At 43.3% G+C, this 14,962-nt stretch overlaps 1 protein-coding gene across 6 annotated transcripts in view; it reads left to right on the top strand.

The window, feature by feature from the left end:
* Nucleotides 1–13,641, top strand: part of axin1 (axin 1) — a 31,243-nt gene extending 17,602 nt beyond the window's left edge. For 5 of the 6 annotated variants that reach the window (XM_035616016.2, XM_035616014.2, XM_035616017.2 and 2 more), the window contains 9 exons: nucleotides 1,075–1,215; nucleotides 2,268–2,364; nucleotides 3,335–3,472; nucleotides 6,306–6,844; nucleotides 6,932–7,096; nucleotides 7,210–7,458; nucleotides 7,633–7,740; nucleotides 9,858–10,007; nucleotides 10,505–13,641. In XM_035616016.2, the coding sequence (XP_035471909.1) occupies nucleotides 1,075–1,215; nucleotides 2,268–2,364; nucleotides 3,335–3,472; nucleotides 6,306–6,844; nucleotides 6,932–7,096; nucleotides 7,210–7,458; nucleotides 7,633–7,740; nucleotides 9,858–10,007; nucleotides 10,505–10,631 (1,714 nt within the window). In that variant the 3' untranslated portion in view covers nucleotides 10,632–13,641. The remainder of the gene's footprint in view (nucleotides 1–1,074; nucleotides 1,216–2,267; nucleotides 2,365–3,334; nucleotides 3,473–6,305; nucleotides 6,845–6,931; nucleotides 7,097–7,209; nucleotides 7,459–7,632; nucleotides 7,741–9,857; nucleotides 10,008–10,504) is intronic. The other variant, XM_035616021.2, reaches the window with a different exon arrangement.
* Nucleotides 13,642–14,962: the final 1,321 nt, after the last annotated feature.

A 14,962-nucleotide genomic window follows, 5' to 3' on the forward strand; every position in this document is an offset into this window, starting at 1 on the left:
CGTGTACCGAACAGCCGGATTCTTACCACTGCCCACAAAATACTGATTTCCATGACATGCCCTGAACTATGCCCATGACCACAATCTCGTATCCTGACAGAGGTTCATTTCATATCTCGATAATGTTAAGTGTCATTACTCGTTTATTCTTCTCAACTGTGTAAACTGGGGCCACTGAGCAGCAGTTATTGTCTCCTTCCATCTTCATCTTTTACCATTTGATGTGCTGCAGGCAAAAGTGTCTTCTGAGTGTGTGGTTTGAATGGAGCTCTCTCTTTAGCTGTTTGACATGATTTTTGCGTAGGTGGTAAGAGATGTTCATAGCGTTTCAGTCTATTGTTGGTGTCGGCCCTGCTATATCATTTGCAAAGTATGTTTTTCAGGTTTGTGTCCGACCTTTCAGACCCAAACTATGTCCCATGTGACGGAAGCACGAGCTCCTATATTTGTTCCTGTCTGTTTCGGAGTCCTGACCCCGTTCTGCGTCACGTTCCCCTCACCTCCACGGTGGGTTTGCGTTGCCGTCAGGCAAATTCAAAGCGCCGTGCGAAAGACGAAACGCACGCAAAGAAATAAACCAAGAGTATAATATGAAATCTCGACACAATAGACGTTGGCACATTGCGCAGGAGTGCAGCAGTGTAGTTTCATGACTTTAAAGTAGAGATTAAATCATTCGGCAACCATTTTGATCATCTAACAACATTGATTTCTTGTGCTCGAATGGCAAACGTGCAAGCTCCAGCTCTTAAACGTGAAGATTCTATGTTTTTCTCTGTCATAGTTAAAGAGGCAATAGAATATATTCGTCACGTTGGGATGTGGTAAATTATTAAGGGCATTTTTTCTCATGTTTAACAGTAAGATTGATCAGAAATGAATTGATACTGAAAGTAATTGTTAGTAGCTCTGTTTTGTGTATTTCATGCGGTCTGACCCAATGTGGAACATCAGTCATTGCTCTTTTATTGAATCATGAAACACAGAGACACTGCGTGTCTAATCACGTCGTGGTCTATTTCTGTAAATCGGTGTTGCCCCTCACCATTGCCTGTTGTTCTTCATCTTGTCCAGGCCCGCACCGTGTCGGGAGCCCGTCAACCCGTACTACGTCAACGCCGGCTACGCTCTGGCTCCTGCCACCAGCGCCAACGACAGTGAGCAGCAGAGCATGTCCAGCGACGCCGACACCGTTTCCCTCACCGACAGCAGTGTGTACGTAGTCTTCTCATATCTCTGCACGCAATCACGTTTGTTTTGTTTTTTAAAGTTGTGATACAGGCTGGAGCAGTTTCATCATCTCAGTAGAAGGCAGAGGCTGTTGCGATTTCAACGGAAGGCATGTCCTGTGCGTTTGCAGTGCTAGGAGAAAGGAATCAAAATGTTGAATTGGCTTCAGTATTGAACTTCTTTCTCCAGTGCTCGAACTTTACAACAGGAGCAGCAACTATAAAAAAGTCCCATCTGCTCATTAGCCATAGAAGCCTGTTAAAATTGATCTCCAATGCTAAATAGGAATCCTTGGAGCTCTCTCTGAGCAGACATTGTACCACGTCTGACGGACTGCATTTAAGTGGAGATCCTGACCTACTGACCTCTTGTGCAAACATGGGACAATGACAGATTTTTCAAAAGTGATTCTTCATACTTGCATTTGTTAATTTGCAGTGAACAAAGCAAATGTTGTGCTTGTGTTGTTGTTGTTGATTTTTGTCACGGACAATGTTGTTGCCAAAGACAACCCTTTTTTTTTCTTTCTTTTTTTTAACCGTTTGGTCTCACTTGAAGCAGGACTTGTTTTTCAGTTGCTGGGCGTGAAACCAGGCATGAGCTGGTGAAAGAAGATTTTGAAAAAGAGAGAAAAAAATTGTTTTCTAGGTGCAGAGATGGCACTGGGGAACGGAGCGCAAGAAACTTCAAAGCTCGCACCACTGGACAAAAAAAAAATTGTGTTTGAAGCTGAAACGGATCAGAGGCTGTTATCAGCTAATTTGTCCAGAGCTTCCAGCGCAGGAGGAGTGTAAAAACCCAGCGTGGCCAATACCGCAGGGAATTATGGTCTGGTGGACGTGTTCACGTGTCACTGTAATCTGCAAGACCACAACAAGCCCGTGAGAATACCTGTCCCGCTGCACTCATTGATCCAGACTTACCCAGGTGTTCGTTTTTAAAATGCAGCGGAAAAGCGTTCAGCTTCAAAAGCGGCCTGTGTTGTTTTATTTCACGAGGAGGTTTTTGTGATAATGTCTTTTTGTGGTTCATTCTAGAGATGGGGTTCCGCCCTACAGACACCGCAAACAGCATCGCCGGGAGATGCACGAAAGTGCCAAAGCAAACGGGCGAGTGCCACTACCTCTTATTCCAGTGAGTTATTCATGGGCTGTTACCCTTCCTCCTCACCCCTCTCTCTCTCTCTCTCTCTCTTTAACTGTCTCTGCCCCCGTTCTCTCCGCTTCCACCAGTGCAGATGTGCATATTTAAGCTCTGTGCTGTGTCGCGGGGCCCGTGATGGAGTGTAAGAATAGCTGATGGTGAAAGAGAGGGCTGTCTAAGTGCAGCTTGATGCTCCTCTAAGCTGCATGTGCTGAAGCCTAGCAGACATGAATCCTCCCCCTGTGACAGCCCCGATGCCTCCCTTGTGCAACTGAGGCTGTCTCCTGGTAGGAAAACCCCCTGCCCTAATTAGGCCGCGGAGTAAAGAGTCCAAATTAAAACTCCACACGTAGCGTCCTATTAGGATGCATGGATTGGCTGTATAGTAGAGCGCGCAAATCCCCAAAGCATAACTTTCAAGTTTCCCTGCCCCAACAAATTAATCATGACTCGACTTCACTGGCAATACGAGGATTGATAGGCGGGGCTTTCAGGTCCTTCCTTTTATGCCAGTTTGTTTTTCAGCCCCCCCCCCCCTTATTTAAATAATAAACTGGTTCCAGATGAGGCGTTCTCATCTGTTCTCATCAGTTCTGAGTCGTCACAGTTGCAGTACAGAAAGTCATTGTAGCAGGAGAGGAAATAATAAATGTCACTCATGTCCTCAGTAGCGAGATTGTGTGTGTCGTTTCAAATCATGCGTCATTTGTTGTCCTTCCCAGTTTGTTCCAAAATTAAAATGTAAAATGACACAGAAAGGCTGGGCGGCAAATCTAGCTTGAATTATATTTGCTGCAGGCCCTTCAAACAAATGGATCTAGTTATGTTATGGCAATGCCATTTGTTTTTAACAGGACGTCACTCAGAATGTCCAGGAATGACAGGATGTGAAAGTGGTGTTGACATGAATGCAGGGGGTGGACAAACACTTCCACTTACATTATGATATTTCTTGCCCCAGCTCACAAACCGGATTCCAAAGGACATCCACGTGGAGCCGGAAAGGTTTGCCGCGGACCTCATCAGCAGACTGGAGGGCGTGCTAAGGGAGAGAGAGGCTCAGGAGAAACTAGAGGAGCGACTGAAGAGAGTTCGATTGGTAAGTTTATTTGGTTTCCTACACCAGTGTCTCATGTCTAAAGCACAACCGGGGCTACTGGACATCTCATTGTGCCGCGTTCGTATAATGTGAACGGCAAAGTCCTGAAAATGTACCGACCCAATTTTGTCGCCATTTTTCCAGAGTTCATGTCTGAAAACGGCTCTAAGTTAATCTGAAGTTCAGGGAACGAGAAGGAACATGCGTGTTTTTGCCAAGTCAAGTGAGATTTGAATATTCTCCATGCCATCATGTTAACGTTGGAGACACCAGCTGGATATTTTATTAGTCGGTTGAAGTATGGAAAAGGACATTTAAGTATAAAGTAGTTTTGCATTTTTTATTTTAGATACAAATATTATATATTATTGAATACGTTGTCAATGCAATTCAGAAAATATTGAACTAGGAAGGATGTTTTGCTTTCTCAGACCTGACTGGGGCTGTTACAAAGATCTCACATGTTAATATCAGAGGACTCTTTTTTAACATTAATAATAAGTCATTTTTCTTTTAATGGGGGAATTATGGCCATAGATGGTCGAAAAGCAGCCTGGTTGTTGGAGGAGTATCAGCAGGTTCCATCAAAGCCCAATTTCTAAGCCAGAATGCGGGATGTGCGCGCGGCCGCTGAGCTTTAAGTTTTCCGTAACAAAGGAGACTTAAATCCGTCTGGCCTTAATGAAATTAATGAGGCCATTCATTTGAACGGGGAATAAAAACGCAATATGAATCATTCTGTCCTTGGCCTGTCAGCGATCTGGCTTTGTCGATCTGTCAGATGGCACACCTGCACACTCGCCCACTTGTAAGCTTGGAACAGTGTGCCGCCCGTTTGATGTCACTTGAATGGCGATGAAATGGTTCGCTGCGAGCACAAATGAAACCTCCCTCAGTGCACAAAGCCAAGTATTAAGTCTCAAGGCGGACGATTTATGGTGGTTTTGGCCCCGAAAGGAGAGACGGTGCCGTCACACCGTTCCGAGGTTCTGTGCTTTATTAAACCTGGAGGCCAGCATGAAATGAGAGCGACTTTGTCTGGAGAGACACTGTGCGTCTGGAAGAGAACGTGGACGGGGCTCCGCTTCTCAATCACCATAATATCTGAGGTATTAAAAATGATGGCATGAAGAATATCTGCTGCATAAAATCAGATTTCGACAATCTGGTTGGACATTTGAGGCGATCATTTTATTGCTGCGGAAAAATAAGATCACGAGGATTTAATTAAGTCCCAGCTGTGTCTGCTGGAAGAAGAACGAAATTATGGCCTCGGCTAATGTAATTTTTTTGGAACAATGGGCCCTGTCGTCCAGCTACGCACTGGATGATTCACATACAAGAGCAGCAGCATGCCAGGCACACAAGTAAATCAGTGACCGAAAGACCATGTGAGCAGGATGTTCATCGCCCGTCTGAATTATTTGGTTTTAAATTTGGTTTTAACAAGATAACAGCCCCGTGAACATTTAGCACTAATACTCCACACAATGAGAGGCGTGTTATTGTATAAATGATCTCGTGCAGAGCGTCAAATACAGTATCTGCTGCTGCTTGTCAAAGATTTTCATCTTCAGATGGGAAGAGAAGGAAGCCAGTGCTCAGATGAAGAGGTCGTGGGTCCCTGAGTAACTTCTGGTGGGCTCAGCGAACACCGATATCTCAGTCGGCAGCAGAGACACATCAGTTATTAAAAACATGCCAACATTTATTTGGCTGCAGAGGCGTTTTTAAAAAAAAAATATTGTTGAGTTTAAGAAAAGCTGCGGGCAGAGGGAAGTTGAGATTTTTATGGGAGCAGTCTGAGGAATCCCTTTGTGCTCTCTTTGATACGGTTACAGCAAATAGATGGTGAGCACAGGGCAGTAACAGACCGGGTTGTTCTGGCCCCTTCTCAAACGAGGCTTTATTTCATTATTAACATGACTGACATGAAAAGTGTGGGAATGGGCTGGCTAAGGAATAAAAGTGAAGCCCCTACTCACTGTTGTCTTTCCACTATATCTCTTTGTTCCCCCTCCTCCCTCGCTCCGTCCTCGTCCCTCTGCCAAAGTGTTTCTAACTTTACACGGATAGAAGTTCGGCCGTATGGCGCCCGCTGCTCCAGCTGCATTCAAAACCTTTGTAATGGTTCACGTCGTCATAGAGAATGCGGCTCTTTTTGGTCACGCGTCAAATTCCGTTTTGTGACAGTAACTGTGGTGTGAGGTGAGAAAACCTCGACCAGATTTGAACGACCGATCTCCTCCATCCGCTTGCTGTTTTATTTCATCATTATTTTCATTTCATTATTTTTCCTCCACCAGCTACAGTGCCGGCTTATCCAAACCTTGTCTTTGTGCCTGCTGCACCGCGCCCCATGATTTCCCCTGAGCACATTCTGTCAGAGCTGAGGCTGAGTCGGTTGTCGTCATCACAACAACACAGATGTGCCGTTTTTTCATGCATAAGACCTCGAATCGAACCGGAGCTGACGTATTTTCAATGTGTCTTTAAACCTCTGCAGTACAAATGAGAGGACTCGTATTAACTGGTGGTGGAAATCTGCCATCTGCAGGTTGAAACATGTACAAGGTGCAGCCTTATGAAAAAGAAATATATCTGTCTTGTCCAATGTGTTAGGAAATAGATTATAAAATGCATGGACAAACGGTACATTTTTTATGGTTTCGTTTTATTTACATGTTGTTTGCGCATATGTCTGAGATATTAATCACCTATTTCCCATCAATTTGTTTTTTGTTCTTCCAGGTTTTTATTTCAGATTTAACATTTGTCCTCTAAATGATTGTTTTTCTTTTTTCTTTTTATCTTTATTGTTCCTCTACAAAAGGAAGAGGATGGCGATGATGTCATCACGTCCACAGCCACATCATTAGCTGCTCACAGGTTCCCCCCTGGTGCTCATCCGCAGCACTACAACTCCCGCTACGCTGACGCCTCCTACAGCGGTGCTTTCCTGAGAGACGCCCACGAGGAGAACCCCGAGAGCATCCTGGACGACCACGTGCAGCGGGTCATGAAGACTCCCGGCTGCCAGTCGCCCGGGGCGGGGCGCCACTCGCCCAAGGCGCGCTCGCCCGACGGTTTCCCAGGGGGAAAAGGGACGGGACTCGGGATGCCTCTGTCATCGGCGCAAGGCAAACACCCATCCAGGCATGGCCTGAAGGGAGACCCCAGCCACCTGTACCACCACAAACACGCACATCACGTCCACCACGCAGGCACCGGGAAGCCCAAAGAGCAGGTGGAGGCCGAGGCAGCCGTGCGTGCGCATGGCGGCCTCCCCTGGGGCGCGGAGACGAGTCATTACGGGTCGAGGTCTCGCACCTACGCAGACGGCATGGGATCCAACCCCATGGAGCATACAGGGTTAGTTTACTGTTATGGCATTCATTTTCTAAAAAAAACATTTTTTTGTCTTTGCTCCTTACCAGTTATTTTCTTTCTTTTGCACAGTAGCAAAGCTGGCACACAGTGTAAAAGAGTGTACAAGAAAGGTGAGGACGTGCGGCCTCATGACATGCTGGGGCCTGGAGAAGAGCTGGAGAAAAACCAGAAGATCCTTTTGTGGCTGATGGAGGGACAGAAGGAAATGGTTCAACATAAGAGAAGCCCGTACGGGTCAGTGATGACGATTAACCTTATGAGTGCAAGAATTCCCAGCTGCGTTGTTTTCCCTTGTAGACGTTTTGTTGTTTTCTTTCCATCTCAAATACACCAACTCTACGTTTTAGTAGCACCACTGGGTCCAAGAGGACCACGGGCCACGAGGGCTCCCGTCTCAGCTCGGTGGACAGATCGGGCCCGGTGTACCCGTGCGTCAGCTCCCAGCTGAGGAACAGCGTGCAGCCCTCGCACCCTTTCGTCCAGGATCCCACCATGCCCCCCAACCCGGCTCCCAGCCCCCTCATCCAGCTGGAGGAGGTTTGCCGGCGGCTTGAAGAGGAGAAGATTAAGTCTGGAACTTTACAGCCCAAGCAACGGTAAGAAGGCGGACATGATGTCTCATCACCGCAGTTACGTGTCCAGTTAGTCGATGCAGTGTTTTTCAGTGGAATCTGTTTAACTTGAACCACGAGGGTAGAAGCTGATTAGTCATCTTGTGTGCTCCTCCGGGCCAGTCTGTGTCTAACTGCTGGGGTTGTTCGGTCCCTCAGGTATGTGATGGAGGTGATCCAGAGGGGTCGCACCGCAGTCCGGACCGCACTGTTCCCTCCGCTCAGCGTGGTGCCGGCCGTTTCTGACAGCGAGCTCTCCGAGCCCGAGTATGTCCACCGCGTCTTACTGCCAGGAACTTTTCCCACCATCTCCAAATTCCCCATAGGTCACGGCAAACCCACCTAACTTTCCATTCTTATCGCTGGTAGTTGAGTTTACCCAGGACTGTCTGTACTTGTAGAATCAGTTAAAGAGACATTTAGAAATAAGTGGGCAATGATGGGCAATTTCCTGTCCCTAAATAATGTGCTGTGTCCTGTCCCTCAGTTTGGTATCTTGTCATGTTATCACGTTAAATCAAGTGCAGAGTATTGAGCAAGCGATAATGTACAATGAGATGGCCAGAGAAAGAATAATATGCGATGAATGAGAAGAAGAAGAAACTTAATGTATATAGCACTTTTAAAAACGCAGTACACAATAAAAAGAACAGTTGAAAATTTTAAATAATTAAACCCACAGCTTAAATAAAAACAGGAAAGGCTTCCCGGGAGAATAAGAGTTTTGAGGAAGGGACTTAAAAGATGACAATGACTCTGACAGGAAAAAGTAATAAATAAGAAAACAAGCGATATCAGCATAAGGAAATATAAAAATAAAAATAATACCCAAAGTAAACCGGATTGCGCATAGAAAAATATTGATTTTACAAAATGAAGAATTGACAGTTGATGTTTAATAAAACCTGAGTGAGCTTTAACAGTCGTTAAACTGTTGACCGGAGCGTCACAGAATAAATAACTACACTCAGACCTGATGATTTCAAAAAAGAATATCAGATCTTTTTCTTGTTTTTCCCCCATGAAGGGCAGACCGAGGATCACAGAGGAAGTAGAAGTGTATGTTTCCTGTGTTCAGGCAGAGGCAGACTAGCCGGGGTATATTTTTGGGGATGTTTAGTCAGAAACGTGTTTTTTGGCCTTTGATGCTCGGCTGCCGTCTCAGAAGGAAACTTGGGAGATGGGAGGGCGGCGGGGGGGAAACCGAGTGAGAGGCAGATGAGAGGCAGGTTACGAGGCAGCGCCAGTGGGTTAAAGCCTCCGGTCAGACACGTGAAGACCGAGGTTCAGTGGTTCGGCGGCCGATGTTACTCGTGGATCACGAGGACCGACTGAAGCTTTCAACGCCTCCAGTGTCCACAGTGTGAGATCCCTGAGGGACAGCTGAGTGGTCGGCATCTGGAAAAGACGAAGGATGTCGGTTGTGAGAGAACATGTTTGTTCCGTCACTAAAAAGACAACAAAAGAGTGTACGATAGAAAAAGGGCAAAGCAACACTCTTGATTTTATTTTCAGTAACAATAAGGAAAATGATAAGAAATACAACAGATGGGTAGATAGACGCACTTTATCGAGTCCAAACAGCCCTTCGGGGGAGAAAAAACATTAAAAAAACATTTAAAAAAAACCTCCTAATTAGCTTTTAGCAATTCCTGTTTGCAATCTACCCGTTGACGCACAAGCAGCTATCACTTGATTCATTTTTGATACTGCGCGAAACACGATGATTCACAAGCAAGGTCCCGCAGTCATGAGGGGTTTTAAAAAGCAGATTTGTGGATGTTTACCCGTGACGGACGGAGATAATGACGTCCTCGGGGAGCGCAAGTCACCCTGAATCAAAAGAACGTGTGCCTCGTCGTGTGTGTGAGTGAGTTATCACACAAATTGCAGCAGGTAGGCACTGAGAGAAGCTTTTAAAGGGCTGTAATTTGCCCCCGTGAGTCAGTTTGAAAACCTCTGATCAATCGATTTTTGAAGATTGAAAGAGGTTATGAAAACATCTGTCAGGAAAAAAAATTAATTGCTCTCACTAGAAACAGAATCAATACCGATTTACAAGTCCACAAACTCTGACTGGCCCTGTTAAGCCTCACTCTACCTTTCTGTTCTTTCCATTATTGTACTTGATGTATTTATTTATTTCATCCTTTTTTCTTTTTTTTTGGCAAATCATCATCAGTGTGATTTTAAAACCTTACATCACTGTCATTTTCCCCCAGTTAACACAGTTACTTAGGAATATGGTCATGTAATTGTAATTTACCTTCAGTCTTAGCAAACTAATGAATATTAGTATTAACAGGAAACTGTCCTAATGGGAACGTTTCAGGTTTTCTTAATTGTTTTGCGTTTCGTTTTTTGTTTTTTTTCTTCATCTGCAGACATAAAGCCACTAAAAAGCAGCCGTGTGAAAACACAGTTGTGGCGTATTACTTCTGCGAGGAGCAGATCCCGTACAGGACGTCTGTCAAGGGGAGGGTCGTCACTCTGGGCCAGTTCAAAGAACTGCTGACAAAGAAAGGAACTTACAGGTGAGATTTCCATTTGATTTCTACGGACATGTATATATATTTCAGTTTCAGCTGTTCTCACACCGAGAAATGATCTTGATTTTATGGATTATCTAATAAGATTGGTTTTAATTTGTTATTATAAAATAGGGTAAACAGGCGATTGACTTGTGAGGACCAAGCGTTGGTTGTGTCAGCGCCACAAGATGGCGACAACTCTATCTGAGATATTTTGGTTTCATCCATCTGTATTTACAGTCTGTGCTTTAAAGTGCAACTTGACTTGTTAGTGGAGGCATAAAACTATGAGGTGGACATTTTTTTTATTAATAAGTTAAAGAGACATTATGAATTATTGCATGATCTACTGACTAAATATACCTAATTGCATTGTAAGGGGGCTACAAGTGAATGTCCATTCTTTAAACTTGATAACGTCACGGACCTGTTTCTGATGTTGTTACATTTAACTCACGGCTTAAAACTTGAAGAACTTTACTCTCTTCGCCCTTTTGCAGGTATTACTTCAAGAAGGTGAGCGACGAGTTTGACTGCGGCGTGGTGTTCGAAGAGGTTCGTGAAGATGACGCCGTCTTGCCCGTCTTCGAGGAGAAGATAATCGGGAAAGTCGAAAAAATCGATTGAGGAAGTGGAACGGGGGCCGGCGTGCGCGATACGGCCGAGGAGCGACTGGATGGTGAAGAGGAAGTGTTTTCCGGAGGAGCAGGAAAGAAATTGGTACAGTAGAAGAGATGAAGGGGCGGTGACGTCGGACTAGAGAAAAACCCATTCACTTCTTTGGGTGCTGATGCAGACTTTGTAAAGTAAAATAGATGAATGAAGAACAAAAGTGCTACTGAAGCTCAACATATTTTTGATATTATGTATCGGAGGGAGATACGGCGTCCTTTCTTAAGTAATCACACGTAATTTTTTTACATGTACTGGTACCAGATGTGTACAGTTTGTGTTAAATGATAACAAAATTTTATATCTATTTAAGTATTTAAAAAAAAAGAGCTCATTTTCAAGCCTATTGATGCAGGAGTGTGTCGAAGACTATCAAAATCCTGTATAGGGCTGGTTTGTTTGTTTGCTTGTTTGCTTGTTTGCTTGTTTCTCATTCATCGGAAAGGTCCTCTGGACTTCATAGTGCTTTATATAGTTATTATTTGTGGCATTCAGTCAGGCTGCACTTTCATTGTATTTATAAACCACTGACTTATGTCTCCGTTTTGGCTGCAACGTGATTTTCTGAAGCACTAAACACTGAGTGACCAGAAAAATTAAAATATCGTACAAGTTGTTTTTATTTTTCTGGTACTTAATGTACACTGCACTTAAAGGAAGTTTTTAACTCGACCCAGCTGAAGCTGAAGTTTGAAAGAAAATTGCCTTCAAATAATACGCGCAGATGCAATTATACTTTTTAAAAATTATATGATTGGAAAGCGCAAGGTATATCTATAATATCTATGCAAGTTTGTAATTTTGTTGCCCTAATCGAAAAATCTACATTTGAGATTCTTATTGTTCATTGATAAACATTTGAAAGTTGAATGCAAAAGTTCAGGCAAATCACATATTATGCTGATTGTAAGTGAAAAGTTAATACAATCCTTCCAATACAAAAGAATTTTTAAAATTAGTTTTCTAATTGTTAATGCGCTCTTACTTTTTTTTTGTGGTAATTGTTTGGCCAGCCTCCGACTTCTACTAGTCTTTGAAAATGTGCGGGTGATTTGAAACATGCCTTGTGTGCGTGTGAAAGACGAAGAACTTGAAGTGATGTGCATGAGCAAAGGTGGGAAAATTCCTAAATTGAGAATAGAAAGTCTCTTAGTGATGTTACCCGTGACACCAAAGCTCCGAGATGTGTTTTGGACAAAAAAAGTTAGGAGCTACAGTAAATCTGTAAACCCACCTAGATTCTCTTTAATCATGTGCATGAGTTGTATTCATTTACAAACAGGAACATTGTCCAAATCCACAATGATGATGTTATCTTTAATGTTTCTTGGAATACGCAATGGAACAGATTTTTTTTCTTTATTATTTATTAATAATTCTTATCCATCCATTCATTAATTTTTGCGTCAAGATTCATGTGTTGGCCGGTGGTGAAACATTTTGGCGACACGGCGCTTTCCCTCACTCTCACCAACAGAGGTCGTCATCGAGCAGCCTCGGTTGTGTCCGCCAGGGAGGTTTTTGTGATTGGTTTGTTTTGTTTGCCAATTATTTATGGATGGATTTGCTTGAAAGTGATAGGTTGGCCATGGTAACACGTGATTTCATTTCGGGAAGGGACCAGATCTGGATCCAGGAAATTTGTGAAGTATTCTTCACCATTTAAAACTTTCCATTTTGAGTCATATCTAGTTTTATTTTTTTCCCAGCTTCGACATCCATACACACCGATTTCTTCTCCTCCTATCCCCAAGACTTAGACCACGACAAACCTTTACGGCCTAGTCGACAGGTCAGTTTACAAAAGGGCTGCGCCGAGAACTGATTTAATCTAATCTGTAGCGTTCTCCAGTTCATCACGGCTCCATCTTGTGCCTGACCAGGACGAATTGTTTAGTGCAAATGACCTTCTGGTAGATCACGTTACACCAAAGAGAGAGAGAGAGAGAAAAAGCAAGATGGTAGGACCAGTTTTGAATTACCCCTTCACACAAAACTTCATTTTGTGTGAAGCACTTATGATTTGCTATCCTTGTTACAATTAATTATTATTAAACATTTTATATGATCTCACATTTTTGATGCATCTTGATACCAACGTTCGGATGAAACGTACTCGCAGGACACTTGGATCTTGTAGTTATTATTACATTCCTGAAAAAAAAGAAAATGAAAACACTGGAATAGAAACGAAACTGAAGGCAAAGGCACCGAGTTGCTGGGGGAAGCTACGTGACATTGAGATTCAAGGCTGTCGTTTTTCTTTTCTTTTTTTCCCCTCTGCACCTCATCATTGTGCTGGAATCCACAGAGAGGAATGAGAGTGGAATGAAAGATGAGAGAGAGCCTTCAATCCAGACTGCTGCATTCTACTTGTTGTTGCATAGAAACCCAGTGTGGGGGAAAATCTTTATTCTTAAAGTTTGTTTGTTTGTTTGTTTGTTTGTTTGAGATGCTGCATCTGAATTTCCTAACTTAAATCAGATTAATATATATATATATATATTAGTGCATTTGACGAAGTGGAATACTTTTTCTTATCTTAATAGTTAATTTCTTCGAAAACATAAAGTGTCAAATCTGTTAGTGATTCTTACTGTGAAAGCCCCCGAAAGCGAACCTCCCTTATTTAAGATCAATGACATGTATATAAACATCAGAGTGCCTTTATCAATAAGCTAATGATGTCTACAATTTGACAGATGTGGGGATATAAATGCCAGGGACTAGCGTTATATTATTTTTTGTTTAGACTTTTCTTTCTTTGTGTGTATTTTTTTGCAAAGTTGTTTGATGATTGTCACTATCCACACTTTTTTTTTGTTTCTTATGTAAATATGTGTGTATGTAATCATCCAGCAGCCCAGTCAGCACATCCATCGACCTGGGACCTTTTTTCTGGTCACTAAACTGGCGTGGTCACCGATTAAAGGTACCTGGACAATAAATACATGCAATAAACCAGCGCTCGGGTTCCGTGTCTTCATTTAGTGCAGGCAAACGCGGGTTAAGTGACCTGTGGCGGTGGTGTTGTGCATCGCCAGCTCGCCCAAGGACATCGTTTTGTCTGATAAAATCAGATTTTTGGAGCCAAAATCATCCCGTCTATTGGCTCCTAGCTGGGCAGGATGGAGATAAGAGCCTGGGAGGCCGATTGGGGATGTGGCCTCTTCAGGAAGTCCCAGTCTTTGAACCTCACATCCTCAAGCCTGCAGACTCTGTTCCTGCTTTATTTTTTTGTGAATCCTTAGTTTATCGCTAGAATCATCACATTCGATCTGACTTTTTTTTGGCCCTATGAGCGTTGTTTTTATTTATGATTTATAGTAGATTGCACTTATTTTTTGGGACGTCTCTCAGTGGACCTTGGATTACTTTTGAAGTGTTGAGTCACATTTGGCTCAGTCACCATAGTGGTTATTAGATGGCCAAATAAATAACCACTACACTATATATTTCAATTTTAAAATGCGCTGGTTACCTGGACATGATGATCCGTGTCTTTACCCAACGTGAATGCAGATCTGAATCATCTGGATACAAAGAAAAACAAATCCTCCCGCTGCTCTGCCTTCCTCTGGCTGTTTACATATTGATTTGGAATAAATAATGAGCAGACAGTTTCCTGCAGAGACTGATTTAAACTTGACTCATACAAGCTAATCAACACTTAGAATAGGAGCAAACAAGGCTTATTGTCATGTTGTTGTCCTATAGTTGTGCTCCCTCTGGCACCAGTCGAACTCTCATATCGTATCAGACTAAAGACTGATCACTCAACTCCAATTATAAAATCAGAACGCCCCCTTTGTGTGAAATGAACACAGTGTTCATTCCAACGACGATAAATCAAATGAATAATCATTAATTAGACAGTGTCTTGTGCAGCAGCTCTATACCTCTCTCAGACAAGGTGAGACTCCGTCCTGCTGCCTGTTGTTGTCTTTGTGTTGCTGTTGATGAGATCTCACTGCTTCCTTTGAGCCATGGGGGGCCACAGGGTGTTGTAACCTCGACCCATGAGGCAACAGCTTGGATAAAAGGGGAAACGTGTGAGTCTTCGATGGAAATAATGGTTCAATAGCAAAGAGCGAGCGAGAGGTCGATCCAGTGTTCTCCACGGAAATGTAGTCAAGTGTCATCCCATACGGTTAGTGTCCGGACAAACCATTACACCAGAATAAAAGATAAGATGGCGACGATGATGAGGACGATGGGCATTTGAGGTAAATCTAACACACAAACATGTAAACGTGCCAATCCAAAATAAGGGACCATGTTGAATT

Source organism: Scophthalmus maximus, chromosome 17 (assembly GCF_022379125.1).
Source record: "Scophthalmus maximus strain ysfricsl-2021 chromosome 17, ASM2237912v1, whole genome shotgun sequence".
In the NCBI taxonomy this organism is placed as follows: domain Eukaryota; kingdom Metazoa; phylum Chordata; class Actinopteri; order Pleuronectiformes; family Scophthalmidae; genus Scophthalmus; species Scophthalmus maximus.